At 51.8% G+C, this 23,270-nt stretch overlaps 1 protein-coding gene across 3 annotated transcripts in view; it reads left to right on the top strand.

The window, feature by feature from the left end:
• The window catches only part of LOC140428136 (uncharacterized), a 162,951-nt gene that overhangs the window by 104,153 nt on the left and 35,528 nt on the right, over nt 1–23,270 (top strand). For all 3 annotated transcript variants that reach the window (XM_072514239.1, XM_072514238.1, XM_072514242.1), the window contains exons 5-6: nt 2,654–2,745; nt 4,805–4,842. In XM_072514239.1, the coding sequence (XP_072370340.1) occupies nt 2,654–2,745; nt 4,805–4,842 (130 nt within the window). The remainder of the gene's footprint in view (nt 1–2,653; nt 2,746–4,804; nt 4,843–23,270) is intronic.

Genomic DNA, 23,270 nt, shown 5'->3' with positions numbered 1-23,270 from the left:
TCCCCATTCTCCTGCTTTCTCCCCATTATCCCTGATCCCCTTATTAATCAAGAACTTATCTATCTCTCTCTTAAAGACACTCAGTGATTTGGCCTTCACAGCCTTCTGCGGCAAAGAGTTCCACAGATTCACCACCCTCTGGCTGAAGAAATTCCTCCTCATCTCAGTTTTAAAGGATCGTCCCTTCAGTCTGAGGCTGTGCCGTCGGGTTCTAGGTTTTTTTTACTAGTGGAAACACCCTCTCCACATCCACTCAATCTAGGCCACTCTGTATCCTGCAATAGTTGAGTCATGTGCCAGAATGTCGCAGGTTCTTCACTGGCCCATGGTGAGTTATCTGATCTCAGCCAAGATGGTAATAAGCTCACTGTAATTCCTCGATAGCTTGTCTATTGGCAGAGGATCTGGAGCAGGTCCTTGAGCCCCTCATGCCTTTCTCATCATTCAGTAAAATGTGACCTAATGCCTTTGCCCTATATGCATTAATACTTTTGGCTAATAAAGGCAGCATTGACATAGGAGGGGAAGATCAACGTGGATTCCCCTGCCTGATCTCTATCCTACATGCCACACTGGAACTTCACATGTGCAAATGTTGGGTGAGGACAAGAGCATTCAGTAGTGATGCCACCATGGTTAAGTCGCTGTTACCACTTGCTGCTCTTTTTCCACAGCCCTGCATTTATCCAAGTTTGCTAACATTGAACCCCAATTTGACTTTTACTAAATTTCCAATGTATAGCTACATGTTTTGTTCTTTCCTTGATGATTTTAACTGTAACTCGGTGGGGGAAAAGTCAATAAAATATAAATACTAAAGTGATGTGAAATGTCATTGATTCATTGACTATTGCATCTGCTTCTTCTGCCCTTTTCAGGCAGTGCATTCCAGACCCTCAGAACTCACTGTGTAATCTACTTCCTAGTTCCCTTTACCAATTATCTTAAAATCTGTGTCCTCTGGCCACTGAACCTCTCCAGTAGAAACAGTTTTCTTTATTTTCTTAATCAGAATCCTTCATAATTTTGCACAACAAAATGATATCCTCCCTTATCCTTCTCTGCTGTGAGCAGAATAATTCTGGCTTCTCCAGTTTCTCCACGTATCTGCGCCCTCTTGGCGGTGTTAATCCTTTCATCAGTTTGGTGTACAGAATTTTACACACTACTTCATCTGATGTCATCCAGCGTTTAATAGCTGTTTCGCATAAGCTACTTGCTTTTGTACTCTATGCCTCTATTTATATTATTTATTTGTTTTATCTATCAATAAAACCACTATTCAATTTCTTTCTTTTTAATTTAGAGTACCCAATTCTTTTTTTCCCAATAAGGGGCAATTTAGCATAGCCAAATGACCTACCCTGCACATTGTTTTGGGTTGTAGGGTGAGACCCACGCAGTCACGGGGCTGATTCAATTTCCAACCGTTTTACCAACTCAGCCTGCCACCTTCAAAGTGTGGTATACCTCTCCCCTGCAGTATTTAAAAAAAATGTTTTAAAAATAAATTTAGAGTACCCAATTCTTTTTTTCCAATTAAGGGCCAATTTAGCATGGCCAATCCACCTAACCTGCACATTTTTGGGTTGTGGGGGTGACACCCACGCAAACACGGGGAGAATGTGCAAACTCCACACGGACAGTGACCCAGAGCCGGGTCGAACCTGGGGCAACAACGCGTGAGGCAGCAGTGCTAACCACTGCGCCACCGTGCTGCCCCCTCCACTACAGTATTTAGTAGTTAATTAACTGGTCCACTAAGCTCCGCTAGCCTATATGTGCTCATCACCTTCAGTGAAGTTTACTAACATTGACCCTAAATTAGCCTTTTACTAAATTTATAACGTGTAGCTGTGTTTTTTTTCTTCCCTTCATAGTTGGAACTGGAACTGAAGGGGGGGAGCCAATAAAATATAAAAGTAAAGTAAATGTGAAAATTCATTGATTACAGAGATAAAAATTATAACCTAAAACATTAAATAGCAAGATAGTCACTTGATGCAGAATTTAGCAGACAAGCATCTACTTTGGTAGTGTATTTCAGCGCATGTTAAAATAAAGCATGGTATGTGAAAATCCATGATAAATTATTATTTTGTTATTCATTACTACCCAAGTAACGAAAGAACTTTTACAAACATGGCACCTTTAACGTGTGGTCACTATTATAAAATGGGAGATATGGCAACCAATTTACACACAAGTTCCTGCAAACAGAATTGTGGCAATGACTAGAAAATCCATTTTAGTGATGTAATAAATACGGACCATGGCATTGGGAAGAATTCTTCTGTTCTTTGAAATAGTGCCATGGGATATTTTATATCCACCTATGAGGGTAGATAGGACCACAGTTTAATGCCTCATTTGAAGAATGGCATCTCCAGTAATGCAGTACTCCCTCAGTGCTCCGGTGAAATGCCAGTCTAGATTTCGCACTCAAATCTTTCAAATCGGACTTGAACCCACAACATTCTGACTTTGACAAGGTGCCACCACTGGAGGCAATTCTGATACCTACTCACGATTCAGATGGTTACTGGATTTTTTGCTATTCATTTTAATTATGTGGGTAATTTGAGTTACTGAATAGTGACTTTAAATTAGTACGACTAGATTGCATTCTGATCAGATTGTCAACTTTTCCAAGGTACTCGTGTTGGCAGTGGTACTTCTAATGACATTGCTGAGGTGGAGGAGAAAAATCTTCCTGACGTTTCCCATCCCAGGCAATTTCAATCAGTAAGTACTTACATCCTCCTTGTATTCATCCTTTGTGAACTTAGTTCGGAATTTATTTAGCACAGTAATTAGTACTTTGTGATTTTATTTCAGTGAAAAGGCAGATGGTGGTAAATTGCTACATCAGGTTGACAGAAAGCTGCTTATTGTTACTGGTGCTCTGAGTTGAAAATGACGAAGAAAATTAGTCTAAAAACAGTATTTTGTTTCTAAAGACCTTGGGCGCAATTTTGCAGTCGCGTTGCACTTCAGTGCGAGCGCGATGAGGCCGTTAAATCGTGGGCGAGGCCAGAAAATGCGCTGGGTGCCGAGCCGTTTGCAATCGAATCGGCCTGCTCCCATTGGTGAAATCAGGATCCCACTGTAACATGGTGAGAAACTAATAATCACCACTTAAGCCAATCTTCATACAATTAAAGGGAGCGACCCCCTATCTAACGGCCTCCTGTGATCTAATCCCCTCCCAAGCAAGCAGTCACATTGACGCTGATTAGTACACCTTTTTAAAAACGTAAAGCTGGCAGAAGGGCTGCTGCGGGGACCAGAGGGGGTGAGTAGCCACCTTCGCTCCCAGGCAAAGAACCCGGGGCACTCGGGGCGGCTGCCTGGTGCTTGAAGGGGGGCGGGGTAGCCACCAGCGGGAAGGTCTTGGTTGGGGGCCATCATGGAACGGAGCTTGGGGGCTTGGTGGAGCACTGGGTGCCAATCCTCCTCGTCACACTCCCCCAGCTTATGGCCGCTGCCACTTCAGCTCAGGTGGCTAACCCTCCTGGACCCTCGGGGGAAAGGACCTCCTTCTTCGCCTCCACCATATCCAGCAGTCGCCCCAAGTCAGCGTCACCAAGCTGTGGGGCTGGTCTCCTTTGAGGCATGGCTGCGAGCTGAGTGGGGTCGGTTGTGCAGGAGCGGTTTAAGTGCTGCTGTCATTTGTTAGCAGGCGGCTGGCGAGCACGGTCCCTGCAAATCAGCTGGCGAACCAATTAACATTTTATAGGGGTGACGGCTTCGCCAGGCCGATCGTTGAGAAGCTCTCGGCATTTCCGGCTTGCTACCACAGTTAAAAACTTTTTGGTAAAATTGCGCCCCTTATTTCAACATTGACCTGAGAAATTGTGAAAAGTTGTGCAGGGGAAATATGAATTAACCTCCTTCATAATGGGAGTAGCCTTCAATTTTAAATTGCCACCAAGAGAATGAGCAAGGAGGTTAGGGGAAATTTGTTTACATAGAGCATTGTCAGCGAATGGAATGCCTTGTCACAGAGAGTGGTTGAAACAGTAACATTCCATATTTTAAGATGAAAATGGATCAATATTTGAATCAGTAGTACATATGGGGATGGAGTGGTTGATAAAATTTGTTTTGAATTGTTTTAGCAAAGTGCCAGGCAGATGCAGTGGCCTGAATGGCCTTGATCTGTGCTGTAAATTGTACAGGTACAGTAGTCATTGTCTACTATCTTCTAGTGTAGCAGATGCACTAGAATGAAAACAGATGAGGACAGCAGAGAACTACCAAGAATATAGACAGGGCTCCATATATTGCAGCAGGATCCAAACTCAGCCATCAAGTCACTGTGGAATGCTAGCAGGGCGAGTGAACCTGGAGGCTTTGTCTGGTGTGCCCTGCCTTGCTCGTGACGATTTACAGTGACAATCAACCCTGCACCACCAGTGGTAATGAATATTACAATTGCCTTCAACTTTCATACCACATGGGCCTTCCAGATACCTGTGGAGAACATCACAGGGGTCAGTCAGTTTGACATTCACTACAGTTGAACAGCCATACAGCTCATGCATTTAGATTGGAAATAAGAAAGGGACAGCCCCTGATGCTCTGTGACATTGAACTTTTTATGAATACTTAATTTTATTAAGATCTAAGCATTAAAAATATCTTTGACATTAATTACAATTCTGAATGTATGAGATAATTGCAATAGTTTAATAGAACTTTTTTCCAGTTAAGATGCATAAAATAGTACAGTTTTCTCATCTCAACCTTGATTTTTATGACGTGTCCAATTAAAACATTTTTGCATTTCAAATTCTACAAGAAAAATTCCATTTGCAGAACAAGGACCCCAAAAAAGAGGTAAGTGATGTTATGTCACGATAAATTGTCATAATAAATGACTTTGCTTTAAAAGTATTAGCTTGACTTGTTTTGGTAACCTAGGCCTCTGGGTCCTATGCATCTGAATTTATAACTAGGATTCAATATTCCATTCAAGTATTGAGGGACAAAATTATGTTTTGGAGGTGCCAATGTTTGGATGGGGCGTTAAATCGGGCTTGCTCCAATGTTTCAAATGGATACTAAAAGTTCTCTGCCAAAGGCGCCAGGACCAGATGGGTTCCGGGCGGACATCTAAAAAACATTTGCGACAGCACTGGTCCCGCGCCTGCGGGAGATGTTCACAGACTCGCTGGCGTGGGGCACACTGCCACCTACAACACAAGCCTCAATCTCGCTAATATCTAAGAAAGGCAAAGACCCAACGGAGTGCGGTTCATACAGACCTATCTCACTATTAAACGTAGACACCAAAATATTGGCCAAGATCCCAGCCAAAAGGCTGGAGAACTGTGTACCAGAGGTGGTCGCAGAGGATCAAACAGGCTTTGTCAAAGGTAGACAGCAAACATCGAACATCAGCCGCCTGCTGAACGTGATCATGACCCTATCTGGGGAGAGAACATCCGAGGTGATCGTCTCCCTAGGAGCAAAAAAGCCTTCGAGTCGAGTGGAAGTACCTCCTAGAGGTACTGGAGCATTTCGGGCTTGGAGCAGGATTAACATCCTGGGTGAAGCTCCTGTATAACTCTCCCATGGCGAGCGTACTGACAAACAACACCAACTCCTAATACTTCCAGCTGCACAGGGGTAGCAAGCAGGGATGCCTGTAGTCCATAAGACATAGGAGCAGAATTAGGCTACTCGGCCCATCGAGTCTGCTCCGCCATTCAACCATGGCTGATATTTTTCTCATCCCCATTCTCCTGCCTTCTCCCCATAACCCCTGATCCCCTTGATCAAAAACCTATCTATCTCTGTTTTAAAGACACGCAGTGATTTGGCTTCCACAGCCTTCTGCGGCAAAGAGTTCCGCAGATTCACCACCCTCTGGCTGAAGAAATTTCTCCTCATCTCTGTTTTAAAGGATTGTCCCTTCAGTCTGAGATTGTGTCCTCTGCTTCTAGTTTTTCCCTACAAGTGGAAACATCCTCTCCACGTCCACTCTATCCAGGCCACGCAGTATCCTGTAAGTTTCAAAAGGTCCCCCCCCCCATCCTTCTAAACTTCAACGAGTACAGACCCACCCCTCATCCTTCTAAACTCCAACGAGTACAGACCCAGAGTCCATTGTTCCTCATACAAGTTCTTCATTCCAGGGATCATTCTTGTGATCTCCTCTGGACCCTTTCCAAGGCCAGCCCATCCTTCCTTAGATACGGGGCCCAAAGCTGCTCACAATACTCCAAATAGGGTCTGATATAGCCTCAGAAGTACATCCCTGGTCTTGTATTCTAGCCCTCGACATGAATGCTAACATTGCATTTGCCTTCTTAACTGCCGACTGAACCTGCACATTAACCTTAAGAGAATCGTGAACAAGGACTCCCAAGTCTATTTGTGCTTCTAATTTCCTAAGCATCTTCCCATTTAGAAAATAGTCTATGCCTCCATTTCTCCTTCCGAAGTGCATTACCTCACACTTTTCCACATTGTATTCCATCTGCCACGTCTTTGCCCACTCTCCTAGCCTGCCCAAGTCCTTCTGCAGCCCCCCTGCTTCCTCAATACTACCTGTCCCTCTACATATCTTTGTATCATCTGCAAACTTGGCAACAGTGCCTTCAGTTCCTTCTTCCAGATCATTAATGTATATTGTAAAAAGTTGTGGTCCCAGCACCGACCCCTGATGTATACCACTAGTCACCGACTGCCATCCTGAAAAATACCCCTTTATCCCCACTCTCTGCCTTCTGCCAGTCAGACAATCCTCTATCCATGCCAGGATCTTACCCTTAACACCATGGGCTCCTAACTTACTTAACAGTCTCCGATGCAGCACTTTGTCAAAGGCCTTCTGGAAATCTAAATAAATCACGTCCACTGGTTCTCCTTTGTCTAACTTCCTTGTTACTTCCTCAAAGTACTCTAACAGATTTGTCAGACATGACCTCCCCTTGCTGACTCAGTCCTATTTTATATATTTTTTTATTTATTAAAAATTTAGACTACCCAATTCATTTTTTCCAATTAAGGGCGCAATTTAGTGTGTTCAATCCACCTACCTTGCACATCTTTGGGTTGTGGGGGCGAAACCCACGCAAACACGGGGAGAATGTGCAAACTCCACACGGACAGTGTCCCAGAGCCGGGATCGAACCTGGGACCTCGTCGCTGTGAGACTGCAGTGCTACCACTGCTCTACCATGCTGCCCGACTCAGTCCTATTTTAACATGAACTTCCAAGTACTCCGTTATCTCCTCTTTAATAATCCCCACTGCTGTTATCCCTCGCGATTGAACCATTAGCGGTCACACTCAGAACAGCAAAGAACTGGAGAGGGAGGAGGCAGATAGCACAGAGTCTTGCTCTATGCGGATGACCTGCTCCTCTACACCTCGGACCCACAGAGCAGCATGGAAGGAATCATCGCGCTCCTGAAAGGGTTTGGTGCCTTCTCGGGCTACAAACTCAACATGAGCAAAAACAAGATTTTCCCGGTGAACCCGCAAGGGGGGCAGCGCGGGCAGTGGGCAGCACTGATGGGAATGCTGTTTAAACAAGCCCAACACAAATTCCACTACCTGGGGATTCAAATAGCCTATGATTGGACAGGGGTCCACAAATGGAACCTGTCCAGTCTGATGGAGGAAGTTGAAAAGAATCTGCAGAGATGGAACACACTCTCACTCTCCCTCACTGTGGAGAGTGCAGACGATCAGAATGAACGTACTCCCCAGGTACCTCTTCCTACTTGGATCCATCCCGATCTATACCCCCAAGGCATTTTTCAACTCACTGGACAAATTAATTATGGCGTTTGTATTGGGGGGGGGGGGGGAGAGAGAGAATGCTAGGATCCGAAAGAAGGACCTACAGAAGACAAAATCTGGGGGAGGGCACCTACAATCCTACCACTGGGCAGCGACAGCAGAAAGAGTGATGGGATGGATAAAGGAGCCAGAGGCAGAGTGGGTGCGCGTGGAGGAGGCCTCCTACATGTGGACCTCGTTCCGGGCCCTTGCCATGGAGGCACTCTCATCCCCACCCAAGAAACAATCCAGCAGCCCAGTAGTGGTAGCCACCCTCCAGACTTGGAACTAACTAATTCGGACTGACCGAAATGTCCGACAAAACCACCATCTGCAATAACCATAGGATCATGTCAGCACTCACTGGCGCCAACTTCAAAAGCTGGAGATAGGACGATGGGGGGGACATTGACAGTCCGGGACCTATATACTGACAGTAGGACCACAACACTGGACAAACTGACGGAGAGATTCCAGCTAGCAAAGGGCAACAAACTCGGGTACCTGCAGCTTAAAAACTTCCTACGGAGGAAACAAGGACGCACCCAGGACCACTACGACAGACACTACTAGAAGAGCTGCTGGACGCAGACATCCGAGGCAGAGGGAACTGTAGCGACATGTACGAACGACTGATAGAGAGGACCAACACTGAACTGGATGCGACGAGGAGAAAATGGGAGGAAGACTTGGGGTTTGAAATGGGGTGGGGATTCTGGAGAGAAGCAGTACACAGGGTCAACTCCACCTCCACGTGCACAAGGCTCAACCTAACACAATTAGAAGTGGTACTTAGAGCTCACTTAACAAGAACCAGAATGAGGAAGTTCTTCACAGAGGGGAGGACAGATGTGAACAGTGCCAAGAGGCTCGGTCAACCACACCCACATGTTCTGGTCTTGCCCCAGACTTGCTGGGCACTAGATTTGGATGAGGGTGGAGCCAAGCCCGAGAATGCCAGTCGTTGTGTTGTGTTTTGTTTTTATGTGCACGTACCTGTATTTCACGGAACCCAATAAAAACATATTCTCTGCCACTATTCTCGGAGCAGGTAGTTCCCCTCATGTCCTGACCACTGTTTCTCCATCAAACCTTAAAATAGATCGAATCATCATAGTACATAGCTGGTGCAGATGGTTGTCACGTTTGTCACATTTTTCTACAGCAGTGATTTTTGACACAAAGGGGCAGTTTAGCATGAACAATCCACCTAACCTGCACATCTTTGGACTGTGGGAGGAAACGGAATGCCTGGAGGAAACCCACGCAGACACTGGGAGAACGTGCAGTCCGCACAGTGACCCAAACTTTACCATCCTGTTCACTCCTTTCATGAAAATGTCAAATCTCATCTGCCCCCTCCTAAAAATAAATACTTTCCAGTGATTTTCTCCTGTACTTTCTCCCTTACTTAAAAGTTCAAATTATAAAAGCAGTGATCTTGGAAATCTAAAATTTGTTTTTCCTGTGACACTTTTTGCACACTATTTCTCTCCCTCCCCCACCCTACGCTGCCCACTGCTCCTTGCCACCCCTTTAACCCTCCCATTATCAATGCATCAAACAATAATGGTCCAAGTAAAATGATAGCACCTGTGATTGGTATCAGATTACAAAGATTGTCCGATTATATATGCAGAATATGTCATTCTGTGGAGATGGTGTAGTGCCAGTGGACTAGAACTCCAGAGGCGACAGAGTCAAAAAGATAACTCTGTTTTTCTCTCTCCACAGATGCAGCCAGACTTTTGAGCTTGTCCAGCATCATCTATTTTTATTGTGAATATTCTGGGGACACGGGTTCAAATCCCATCATGGCACCTCACTCCCATACCTCACCACTTGCCTCACTTCCATACTTCACCTCACCACAACCCCACACTTCACCTCACCCCTTCCCTCCCACACCTCACTCCCCCAATCCCACATCTCACCCCCCCACACCTTACTTCACTCCATACCTCATCACAATCACACACCTCACCTCACTCCCCAACCGCACACCTCACCCCTCCACATCTCCCCTCGAACCCCCAACCTCACACCCCACACCTCACCTCGGGCCCACACACCTCCCCTCACCCCCCCACCTCACTTCCCAGTCCCTCAACACTACACGTCGCCCTTGTTGTATTATATTGGGTATTACAGTAAGGCCCCTGTAATACAGGTATGGGGGCAGATCCCTGCCTGCTGGCTCCGCCCAGGAGGCGGAGTATAAATGTGTGTGCTCTCCGAACAGCCATTTCATAAGCTGTTGTAGGAGGCCACACGTCTCTGTGTAATAAAGCCGCGATTACTCTCTACTCTCGTCTCGTCATAATTGATAGTGCATCAATTTATTACACAGAGATTTTTCAGAGATGCACCTCCACATCAAGCCGGATTGCCTGCAGCTGCATCCTCAAGCAGACAACGCCAAAAAGGACTTCCAACATTGGCTAGCTTGCTTTGAAGCGTACAACGGGTCTGCGCCAGACCCAATCTCAGAAGCACCAGATTCTGTACATGCAGCTGAGCTCCAACGTTTTTCCCCTCTTCCAGGATGCGCCTACCTACGCAGAGGCCATGGCGCTACTGAAGAGAATTACGCTCAGCAGACCAACAAGATCTACGCCAGACACCTCCTATCCACGCGGCATCAACTTCCCGGTGAGTCTGTGGAAGATTTCTGGCGTGCCCTGGTGGGAGACTGTGACTGCCAGGCCGTTTCGGCCACTGAACATTTGAACCTGCTAATGAGCGACGCGATTGTTACAGGCATAGAGTCTGACTACATCCGCCAGCGCCTCTTAGAAGAGGCCACGCTTGACCTCGCGGCAACCAAGAAACTAGCGCTCTCGCTCACGGTCGCCTCACGCAATGTACAGGCTTATGCCCCGACCGCACGGCCACCCCCCCCCGTTCATCGTGAACCCCGCCAGCGGGCACCCAATCGTGGACCCCATCAGCGACTACCCTCAGCCAACGCCACGCCTGCGCCGCGTGGCAGCCAACCAACCCCGGGGGACCCAAGTGCTACTTCTGTGGACAGACAATACACCCTCGGCAGCGATGCCCGGTGCGGAGCGCACTCTGCAAGGCCTGTGGCAAAAAGGGACATTTCGCTGCAGTGTGCCAGGCCCGCTCAATCGCCGCTATTGTCCCGGCACGCCCCATGTGCGGCCAGTGAGCATTGCCATCTTCCTCTCCTCAGACCACGTGCGGCCTGTGGGCGCCGCCATCTTGCTCCACTCACAACAGGTGAGGCCCGTGGGCGCCGCCATCTTGCTTGCCTCAGAACCAATGGGCACCGCCATCTTGCCTGCCGCAGGACACGTGAGGCCCGGGTGCCGCCATCTTGCCTGCCCCAGGACACGTGCGGCCCATGGGCGCCGCCATCTTACTCGCCTCAGGACCCCTGCCCGTCGGGCATCTCATCGGGCCACTCATCGCCTGCAACTGCTGCCGACCAACCGCGTCTCGCCTCGGTCACGATCGACCAGTCTCGACCACACAACCTCGCGACCGCTTCGACAAAGGTGAAGGTCGACAGGCACGAGATATCCTGCCTTCTGGACTCCGGAGCACTGAGCTTCATCCATCCCGATACGGTAAGGCGCTGCACCCTCGCGGTACACCCCGCTAACCAAAGAATCTCCCTGGCCTCCGGATCCCAATCCGTGGCGATCCGGGGGTACTGCATTGCCACCCTCACCGTCCAGGGCGTAGAGTTCAGTGGCTTCTGGCTCTATGTCCTCCCCAACCTCTGCGCTGCCTTGCTACTCAGCCTGGACTTCCAGTGCAACCTCCAAAGTCTAACCCTGAAATTTGGCAGGCCCCTACCACCCCTTATTGTTAGCGGCCTTGCCACCCTTAAGGTAGACCCGCCTTCCCTGTTTGCAAACCTCACCGCGGATTGCAAACCCGTCGCCACCAGGAGCAGACGGTACAGCGCCCAGGACAGGACCTTCATCAGGTCTGAGGTCCAGCGGCTGCTGCGGGAAGATATCATCGAGGCCAGCAACAGCCCCTGGAGAGCCCAAGTGGTAGTGGTGAAAACCGGGGAGAAAAACAGGATGGTCGTTGATTACAGTCAGACCATCAATCGGTACACACAGCTCGCGCGTACCCCCTCCCACACATATCTGATATGGTCAATCAGGTTGCACAGTACCGGGTCTTCTCAACAGTGGACCTGAAATCTGCCTACCACCAGCTCCCCATTCGCAAGGCGGACCGCCCATACACTGTGTTTGAAACAGACGGCCGCCTTTACCATTTCCTTAGGGTTCCCTTCGGCGTCACCAACGGGGTCTCGGTCTTCCAACGGGAGATGGACCGAATGGTTGACCGGTACGGACTGCGGGCCACTTTCCCGTACATGGACAACATCACCATCTGCGGCCACGACTAGCAGGACCACGACGCTAACCTTTCCAAATTTCTCCACACCGCCACACTCCTTAACCTAACTTACAAGGATGTGGTAAACCACTGTTGCACCTGTATTAGGTGATGTAAGGTAGGACCTGTACTACAGGTTCGCCGGTCGTCCCTGCCTGCTGGCTCCGCCCAGGAGGCGGGTTATAAATATGCGTTTCCTCCAGCCAGCAGCCATTTTGCCAGCTGCTGTGGGAGGCCACACATCTGATAGCAATAAAGCCTCAGTTGGATTCAACTATCGTCTTTTGTCCAATTGATCGTGCCTCAATTTATTGCTATCAGTTTCTAAGGATGGACCTCCGTATCAAACCGGATCGCCTGCAGCTGGATCCGCACTCAAGCGACGCCAGAAAGGACTTCCAGCGTTGGCTAGCTTGCTTCGAAGCGTATATCAACGCGGCACCAACCCCTGATCAGATTTTATATTCCAGGTTGAGCTCTAAAGTCTTTCCGTTAATCCAGGACGCGCCGAACTAGCTGAAGCCATGACTCTACTCAAGGACAACTACGCACAGAAAACGAACACGCTCTTCGCCAGGCACGCACTCTCCACTCGCTCTCAACTCCCTAGTGAGTCCATAGAAGACTTCTGGCGGGCTGTGACTGTCAGGCTGTTACGGCCACGGAACACTCAGACCTCCTTATGCGGGGGAGGCTTTTGTGACTGGAATTCGGTCAGATCTCATACGCCAGCGGCTCCTAGAAGGGGCCACGCGCAACCTCGCAGAGACTAAAACGCTAGCGCTCTGCATGAAGGTCGCCCTGCACAACGTCCAGTCCTACACCCCCAGCTGCCCACCCAATACGCCTGCGCTGCGCGCCAGCCAGCGAACCCCGGGGGCCCCCGATGCTATTTTTGCGGCCAACAGAAGCACCCCCCGCCAACGCTGCCCAGCCCGCGCTGCCCTTTGTAAAGCCTGCAGGAAGAAGGGCCACTTCTCCGCGGTGTGCCAGGCCTGCTCAGTAGCCGCTATCGCCCCCACCCCCCTCGGTCACGGACAGTGGGCACCGCCATCCCCCGCCCCTCAGACCACGTGCAGCCAGTGGGTGCCGCCATCTTCCCCTCCGTGCAACACGTGCATTTCATTGGTGCCGCCATCTTGTTCCACCCCCGCAACGTACGTTCCATGGGCGCCGCCATTTTGCAACCCTCAAGATCTTCGGGCGCCGCCATGTTGTCTACCCCTCAGCACATGGGCACCACCAGCATTCCAGAACCCGGGCTCACCAGCCACCCCATTACCCAACAACCAACTAAGACTCACCTCCATGGCAATCGACCAGTCTCATTCGCATAACCTGACCAACGCATCCACCAGCGTGAAAGTCGACGGACATGTAACCTCCTGCCTGCTGGACTCCGGGAGCACCGAAAGCTTCATACACCCGGATACGGTAAGGTGCTGCTCCCTCACGATACACCCCGCCAACCAAAAAATCTCCCTGCCCGCCGGATCCCATTGCGTAGCGATCCGGGAGTACTGTACGGTCACGCTCACGGTCCAGGGCGTAGAATTCAGTGGCTTCCGCCTCTACGTCCTCCCTAACCTCTGCACTGCACTAATCCTCAGCCTGACTCTGAAATTCGGCGGGCCCTTACCACTCCTTACTGTGTGTGGCATCGCAACCCTACAGGTCGACCCACCTTCCTGCTTTGCCAATCTTACTCCAGATTGCAAACCCGTCGCCACCAGGAGCAGATGGTACAGCACCCAGGACAAGACCTTCATCAGGTCCGAAGTCCAGCGGCTGCTTCGGGAAGGCATCATCGAGGCCAGCAACAGCCCCTGGGGAGCTCAAGTGGTAGTCGTTAAAACTGGGGAGAAACACAGGATGGTCGTGGACTTCAGCCAGACCATCAACCGGTACGCGCAGCTCGACGCGTACACCCCCCCCCCACGCATATCTGACATGGTTAACCAGATTGCGCAGTACCGGGTCTTCTCAACGGTAGACCTGAAATCCGCCTACCACCAGCTCCCCATCCGTAAATCGGACCGCCCATACACCGCCTTCAATGCTGACGGCCGCCTATACCACTTCCTTAGGGTCCCCTTCGCCGTCACAAACGGGGTCTCGGTCTTCCAAAGGGAGATCGACCGAATGGTTGATCGGTACGGGTTGCAGGCCACCTTTCCGTACCTAGACAACGTCACCATCTGCGGCCATGATCAGCAGGACCACAACGCCAACCTTGCTAAATTTCTCCACACCGCTGCTCTCCTAACCCTCACTTACAACAAGGAGAAGTGCGTGTTCAGCACGAACCGCTTAGCCATCCTCGGCTATGTGATCCAGAATGGAGTTCTAGGGCCCGATCCCGACCGCATGCGGCCCCTCATGGAGCTCCCCCTCCCTCATTGCCCCAAGGCCCTCAAACGGTGCCTGGGGTTCTTTTCGTACTACGCTCAGTGGGTCCCAAACTATGCGGACAAGGTCCGCCCACTCATACAGTCCACCCAGTTTCCCCTGGCTTTGGCCGCCACCCTCAACCAGGCAGGCAGGCCCGTGGCATTCTTTTCCCGCACCCTCTATGCCTCCGAGATTCGGCACTCCTCCGTTGAAAAGGAGACCCAAGCGATCGTTGAAGCTGTGCGACATTGGAGGTATTACCTGGCTGGCAGGAGATTCAATCTCCTCACTGACCAACGGTCAGTTGCCTTCATGTTTAACACACAGCGGGGTAAGATCAAAAACGATAAACTCTTGAGGTGGAGGATTGAGCTCTCCACCTACAATTACGAGATTTTGTATCGCCCCGGTAAGCTCAACGAGCCCCCCGATGCCCTGTCACAAGGTACACGTGCCAGCGCACAAGTGGACCGACTCCGGACCCTGCACGACGATCTCTGTCACCCGGGTGTCACCCGCTTTTACCACTTCATTGAGGCCCGCAATCTGCCCTACTCCATCGAGGAAGTCAGGGCGATCACCAGAGACTGCCAGGTCTGTGCGGAGTGTAAACCGCACTTCTACCGGCCAGACCGAGCGCACCTGGTGAAGGTCTCCTGCCCCTTTGAATGCCTCACGTGGACTTCAAAGGGCCCATCCCCCTCCACCGACCGCAACACATACCTTCTTAATGTGGTCGACGAGTATTCCCGATTCCCCTTCGCCGTCCCATGCCCTGACCGTCATCCAAGCCCTCAACACCATCTTCGCTCTGTTCGGTTTCCCCGCCAAGTCCACAGCGACCGGGGATCCTCATTTATGAGCGAGGAGCTGCGCCAGTACCTGCTCAACAGGGGCATTGCCTCGAGCAGGACGACCAGCTACAACCCCCGGGGAAACGCGCAGGTGGAGCGGGAGAATGGGACGTCCAGCTGGCCCTACGGTCCGAAATCTCCCGGCCGCCCGCTGGCAGGAGGTCCTCCCCGATGCACTTCATTCCACTTTGCACCGCGACCAACGAAACCCTCCATGGACGTCTCTTTGCCTTCCCCAGGAAGTCCACCTCCGGGGTTTTGCTCCCAACGTGGCTGATAGCTCCAGGATCAGTTCTCCTCTGCAAGCACGTGCGGCTCCACAAGGCGGACCCGTTGGTTGAGAGAGTACAGGTAGTTCATGCGAACCCGCAGTACGCCTACGTAGCGTACCCCAACGGCCGCCAAGACAGTCTCCCTCAGGGATTTGGCACCATCTGGGTCCCCCCCCCCCCCCCCCCCCCCCCCCCCTGTCCCGGCGCCACCCTCCCCTTGCTCCCACCCGGGGATGAAGAGGATTTCAACACGCTCCCGGAGTCACCGAAAACCAAGCCGATGCCCGAGTCGCCAACAGCACTGCGGCACTCTCAACGACAGATCAAGGCACCTGATCGTCTAAATTTGTAACCTTCTCTGTAATTTTAAAACCAATCTGTATGTATATAGTTTTCCACCACCCCCACTGGACTCATTTTTAACGGGGGGAATGTGGTAGTCACTACGGTTGTATTCTATTGTGTATATGGGTATTACGGTAAGGCCCCTGTACTACACGTAGGGGGGTAGATCCCTGTCTGCTGCTCTCCGAACAGCAGCCATTTCGTAAGCTGCTGTAGTAGGCCACACATCTCTGTATAATAAAGCCTCGATTACATTCTACTCTTGTCTCGTCGTAATTAATAGTGCATCAGTCCCTGCCTCAGTTCATTTGCTGCTAATACCCTCATTCGTGCTTTTGTTACCTCTAGACTTGACTATTCCAAAGCACCCCCACACTCTGCTCTCCATAAACTTCAGGTCACCCAAAACTCAGCTGCTCGTGCTCTGTTCGTGCCCTACTCATACCAAGGCCCAGTCTCCATCATCCGTGTGCTCGGTAACCTACATTGGCTCCGAGATGAGTAATCTCTTGATTTTGAAATTATCATGCATGTTTTCAAAGTCCTCTATGTCTGTAGTCTCCTCCAGCCCAACATTCCTCTGAGGTATCTGTGCTCAATTAATTCTGGCCTATTCAGCATCCTTACCAAAAATGGCCATGCCTTCAGTTATCTCAGCCCTCTCTGGAATACCCACCCTGCACCACTGCAGCTCCCTACTCTCCTTTACTTCTTAAAACCTACCTCTTTGACCAAGCTTTTGATCATTGAACCTAGTATATCCGTATGTGGCTTGTTGTTCTATTTTGTTTTCTAATATCCCTCTAAAGTGCCTTGGGATGTTTCATTACATCAAATGCACAATGTAAATATGCATTGTTGAATGTGGAAGGTGAGTAATCTATCTCCTCAATGAAGTAGATCTTGACTATGTCCAATAGTGTAAAATGGGCTGCTAACTCAATGGAATCTTATCAGCAATAAAAATGTTCAGGCATTCGGACCACATCTGGGCGCCAACAGGGGGCTTCTTTCAGGAGGTGGTCAGTCAAGAGACTGTCTCCATGTTTGCTGCCCAATTAAGGATGACGTTGGGAATTGTGGTCCATTCCACTGGAGGTTGACCGGAGACCAATGGAAGTATTGCTGAAGATTGGACCGATGGAGCTGAGAGCCTCTGCAGCTGCCATTAGCATTTGTGATTAAAAAGGTGAATGCATGTGCCAATCAGAGACAGCAATTTCAGCTATGTCAGAGCTCAGTTGCAAGTCTGTGATATGTCCAGGCAGCATTCTTGCCGTTTGATGTCACTGAACCCCTCCACGGCCTGAAAAGTTCCAAGACTCTGACTTTCTGCTGTGAGACCACCTCTCATTTGCTGGGGGATGACACAGTTGCGGGGAGGTGGGGGGTTCACAAGATCTGTTGTCATTCAGTTCAGCCTTTCTTTTTTTGTAAATATTTTTATTCTCCTTTTTCACATTTTCTCCCAAACAACTGCCCGCATGTTATCATAAACAAATAACATAAAGGAATCACTCACAGTCTCCACATCATGCCCCCCACTAATGTTCGATGTTGTTCAATTTTTGAAAGTGCATAATGAATAACGGCCATGAATTGTAGAACCACTCCATCCTTCCCCTCAGTTCAAACTTAACCTTCTCAAGAGTCAAGAATTCCAACAGTCCCCCCCCCCCCCCCCCCCCGCAGAGCACAGAGTGGAGAGGTTGTTCTCTATCCCAGCAGGATCCGCATTCGGGTGATCAACGAGGCGAAGGCTACAACATCTGCCTCCACACCCGTTCCCAACCCTGGCTGGTCCGACACCCCGAATATGGCCTCCCGGAGGCCTGGGTCCAGTTTCACATGCACCACTTTAGAGATTACCCTAAAAACCTCCTTCCAGTAATCCTCCACCTTTGGACATGACCAAAGCATATGAATGTGATTTGCACCCTGTAGCACACAAAGACTCCGAGAGACGAATAGAGTGAAGTCGATGAGGCTTTATTAAGCGTGACTGTTTCCCCCGCAGTTCAGTAGTAGACTACCTGCGGGGGAGGGCTCCAGGTACTTATACTCCGCCTTCAGGGCGGAGCTAGAGGTCAACGTCCAACCAGGACCCGGGATCTGTCAGCCAATGACATCATGGCTTCACAGTCCCACATGACCCCTAATGCATACTACCACATTCACCCCTTGTTAAAAATGAACCCGGCGGGGTGATGCTTCGCATGGTGGTAAGGGTTTACAAGGCTGGTCCTGGGAGGAAAACTTTCAATATAACTGTATGTACAAGGTTTTTTTTTGTTTCAACTATTTACAGCAATCGTCAGGAAAAGACAAAATGTTCTCATTAAAAGTCCACATTGTACTGTTAGATCGACGCCACGAGTCGGTCGGGCGGTCTGGTCGTCCGTGTCGATCGCCTCGGCCCCGGTGGTGGTGGTGCTTGTTCTGGTGTTGTCTTCTCCGGGAGCCTTACGGTCTCAGCTTGGGCTTTATTCCTGGTCGGGCCTGGGAGGAGGACTGATCCTCCTGGGAAGGGGGCGGTCGCGGGGTGCGGTGTTGGCAGGAAGGGGGGGGGTTGGGGGATTGGTGTCGGGGTGGTGTGTGTGTTGCCGGCGGGCGCCAGATCTCGCAGAGAGACCATGTCCTGTCGGCCGTCGGGGTACTCCACGTAGGCGTACTACGGGTTCGCGTGAAGGAGGTGAACCCTTTCGACCAACGGGTCCGACTTGTGCGCCCGCACGTGCTTTCGGAGCAAGATGGGTCCTGGGGCCGCCAGCCAGGTCGGCAGCGACGTTCCAGAGGAGGACTTCCTGGGGAAGACAAGGAGGCGCTCATGAGGCGTTTGATTAGTGCTAGTACACAGTAGTGACCGGATGAAGTGGAGGGCGTCCGGAAGGACCTCCTGCCACCGGGAAACTGGGAGGTCCCTGGACCGTAGGGCCAGTAGGACGGTCTTCCAGACCGTGCCGTTCTCCCTCTCTACTTGCCCGTTCCCCCGGGGGTTGTAGCTGGTCGTCCTGCTCGAGGCTATCCCGTTGCTGAGCAGGAACTGGCGCAGCTCGTCACTCATGAAAGAGGACCCGCTGTCGCTGTGGACGTATGCGGGGCAACCAAACAGTGTGAATATAGTGTTCAGGGCTTTAATGGCTGTGGCTGCGGTCATGTCAGAACAGGGGATGGCGAATGGGAAGCGGGAGTACTCGTCCACCACATTAAGGAAGTATATGTTGCGGTCGGTGGAGGGGAGGGGTCCTTTGAAGTCCAGACTAAGGCGTTCAAAGGGGCGGGAAGCCTTAATCAGGTGCGCACCATCCGGCCTGAAAAAATGCGGTTTGCACTCTGCGCAGATGTGGCAGTTCCTTGTGACTGTACGGACCTCCTCCACAGAGTAGGGGAGGTTGCAGGACTTGATAAAGTGGAAAAACCGAGTGACCCCCGGGTGGCAGAGGTCCTCGTGGAGGGCTTGGAGGCGGTTAATTTGTGCGTTGGCACATGTGCCGCGGGATAGGGCATCGGACGGCTCGTTCAGCTTTCCGGGACGATACAAGATCTCGTAGTTGAAGGTGGAGAGCTCCATCCTCCACCTTAAGATCTTGTCGTTTTTGATTTTGCCCCGCTGTGCATTATCGAACATGAAGGCTACCGACCGTTGGTCGGTGAGGAGAGTGAATCTCCTGCAGGCCAGGTAATGCCTCCAATGTCGCACAGCTTCCACTATGGCTTGGGCTTCCTTTTCCACTGAGGAGTGGCGGATTTCTGAAGCGTGGAGGGTTCGGGAGAAAAAGGCCACGGGTCTGCCCGCTTGGTTAAGGGTGGCCGCTAGAGCTAGGTCGGAGGCGTCGCTCTCGACCTGGAAGGGGAGGGACTCGTCGATGGCGCGCATCGTGGCCTTTGCGATATCCGCTTTGAAGCGGCTGAAGGCCTGGCAAGCCTCTGTCGACAGAGGGAAGGTCGTGGTCTGTATTAGAGGGCGGGCCTTGTCTGCGTACTGGGGGACCCACTGGGCGTAGTATGAAAAGAACCCCAGGCAGCGTTTCAGGGCTTTTGAGCAGTGCGGGAGGGGAAATTCCATGAGGGCGTGCATACGTTCGGGATCGGGGCCTATTATCCCATTGCGCACTACGTAGCCCAGGATGGCTAGCCGGTTGGTGCTAAAAACGCACTTGTCCTCGTTGTACGTGAGGTTCAAGGCTTTAGCGGTCTGGAGGAATTTTTGGAGGTTGGCGTCGTGGTCCTGCTGGTCGTGGCCGCAGATGGTTACATTGTCGAGATACGGGAACGTGGCCCACAACCCGTGTTGATCAACCATTCGGTCCATCTCTCGTTGGAAGACCGAGACCCCGTTTGTGACGCCAAATGGGACCCTTAGGAAATGGTATAATCGCCCGTCTGCCTCGGAGGCTGTGTACTTGCGGTCACTTGGGCGGATGGGGAGCTGATGGTAGGCGGACTTGAGGTCCACGGTGGAAAAGACTTTATATTGGGCAATCCGATTGACCATGTCGGATATGCGGGGGAGAGTGTACGCGTCTAGTTGTGTGTACCTGTTGATGGTCTGGCTATAGTCTATGACCATCCTTTGCTTCTCCCCTGTCTTCACTACTACCACCTGTGCTCTCCAGGGACTATTGCTGGCCTGGATTATGCCTTCCTTTAGTAGCCGCTGGACTTCGGACCGAATGAAGGTCCGGTCCTGGGCGCTGTACCGTCTGCTCCTAGTGGCGACGGGTTTGCAATCCGGAGTGAGGTTCGCAAACAAGGACGGGGGTTGCACCTTGAGGGTGGCGAGGCCGCAGATAGTGAGTGGGGGTATTGGGCCGCCGAATTTGAAGGTAAGGCTCTGTAGATTGCACTGGAAGTCTAATCCCAGTAATGTGGGGGCGCAGAGTTGGGGAAGGACGTGGAGTCTGTAGTTTTTGAACTCCCTCCCCTGCACCGTTAGGGTAACTATGCAGAAACCTTTGATCTGTACGGAGTGAGATCCTGCAGCTAGGGAAATCTTTTGTGCGCTGGGATAGGTGGTCAAGGAACAGCGTCTTACCGTGTCGGGGTGGATAAAGCTCTCCGTGCTCCCGGAGTCGACTAGGCATGGTGTCTCGTGCCCGTTTATCAGCACCGTTGTCGTCGTCGTCTGGAGTGTCCGGGGCCGAGCTTGGTCCAGCGTTATTGAAGCGAGACATGGTTGTAGTAGTGGAGCGTCTTCTTCGAACCCCGTGGAGCCGTCGACACTGGGGTCCGTTGTTGCCGTCCAAGATGGCGTCGGGGATGAACAAAATGGCCGCCCCATGCATCGCAAATGGCTGGGGGGTCACAAGATGGCGGCGGGGGTGGACAAAATGGCCGCCCCCATGCGTCGTACAGGTCTGGGGTGGTCCAAGATGGCAGCGCCCTTCCTCCCCTCGTGGTGGCCGGGACCCAAAATGGCGGCGTCTGCGGGTCGCACATGGGGCGCTGGGGGGGTTGGGGAGTGTTAGGAACGCGCGGGGCTCCCTCATCTCTGGGGACAGCGGTGGTCGGGACCCAAATTGGTAGTGCCGGCGGGTCATACGTGGGGCGCGGGGGGGGGGGTTTGGGGGCGTTAGAGCCGCGCAGAACTCCCTCTTCTCCGGGGAGAGCGGTGGTCGGGACCCAAAGTGGTAGCGCCGGCGGGTCATACATGGGGCGCGGGGGGGGGGCGTTGGGGAGCGTAAGCGGCGTGCAGGGCTCCCTGTTCTCCCGGGACCGCGGTGGTCGGGACCCAGAGTGGCTGCGCCTGCGGGTCGCACATGGGGCGCTGGGGGGGTTGGGGAGCGTAAGCGGCGTGCAGGGCTCCCTGTTCTCCCGGGACGGCAGCGACCTCACGGGACCGGCACACAACCGCGAAATGGCCCTTTTTCCCGCAGCTCTTGCAGATCGCTGCGCGGGCCGGGCAGCGCTGCCGGGGGTGTTTCGCCTGGCCGCAGAAATAACAGCGGGCGCCCCCGGTGCGACTTGGTGTTTGGACCGCGCAAGCCTGTGTGGTGTCCGATGGGGGGGGGGGGGTTTGTCGCGACGGGTACGTACGGAGCCCAATGGGCTGCCGCGCGGTCGGGGCCGTAGGCGCGAGTATTACGCGCGGCCACGTCTAGGGAGGCTGCTAGGGCCCGTGCCTCTGAGAGTCCTAGCGACTCTTTTTCTATAAGTCTTTGGCGGATTTGGGAGGAATTCATACCTGCCACAAAAGCATCGCGCATTAACATGTCCGTGTGTTCATTTGCGTTCACCGACGGGCAGCTGCAGGCTCGTCCCAAAATTAGTAGCGCGGCGTAGAATTCATCTATCGATTCTCCGGGACTTTGCCGTCTCGTTGCGAGTTGATAGCGAGCGTAGATCTGGTTTACTGGGCGGACATAGAGACTTTTCAGTGCTGCGAACGCCGTCTGGAAATCCTCTGTGTCTTCGATGAAAGAGAAAATCTCCGTGCTTAACCTCGAGTGCAGGACCTGTAGTTTTTGGTCTTCTGTGACCCGGCCGGTGGCCGTTCTGAGGTAGGCCTCGAAACAAGTCTGCCAATGCTTGAAAGCTGCTGCCGCGTTCACTGCGTGGGGGCTGATCCTCAGGCATTCCGGGATGATCCTGAGCTCCATAGTCCTTTTTAGGCACGCTTAATAAATTGTAGCGCACAAAGACTCCGAGAGACGAATAGAGTGAAGTCGATGAGGCTTTATTAAGCGTGACTGTTTCCCCCGCAGTTCAGTAGTAGACTACCTGCGGGGGAGGGCTCCAGGTACTTATACTCCGCCTTCAGGGCGGAGCTAGAGGTCAACGTCCAACCAGGACCCGGGATCTGTCAGCCAATGACATCATGGCTTCACAGTCCCACCTGACCCCTAATGCATACTACCACACACCCCCCCCCACCTTCACACACATCTTCTACCCCCACAAGGAGCCGACTCATCCTCGCCCTTGTGAGGTGTGCTCTATATACCACCTTCAGCTGTATCAGCCCCAACCTCGCGTACGAGGTGGAGGGGTGTTCACTCTCCGGAGCACCTCACACCAGAACCCCTCCTCCATCCCCTCACCCAAATCCTCCTCCCACTTTGCTTTGATCCCTTCCAGTGGTGCCTTCTCCTCTTCCAAAATAACTCCGTAAACTGCCGATACTACCCCTTTCTCCAGCCCCCCTGTCGTCAGCACCTCTTCCAGCAATGTGGAGGCCGGCTCTACCGGGAAGCTCTTGTATCTCCTTTCTGGCAAAATCTCGAAC

The sequence above is a fragment of the Scyliorhinus torazame genome, chromosome 8 (assembly GCF_047496885.1).
Source record: "Scyliorhinus torazame isolate Kashiwa2021f chromosome 8, sScyTor2.1, whole genome shotgun sequence".
NCBI classification, from domain to species: Eukaryota; Metazoa; Chordata; class Chondrichthyes; order Carcharhiniformes; family Scyliorhinidae; genus Scyliorhinus; species Scyliorhinus torazame.
The sequence above is the reverse complement of the archived record's forward strand: the minus strand, read 5'-3'. Positions and strand labels throughout refer to the sequence as shown.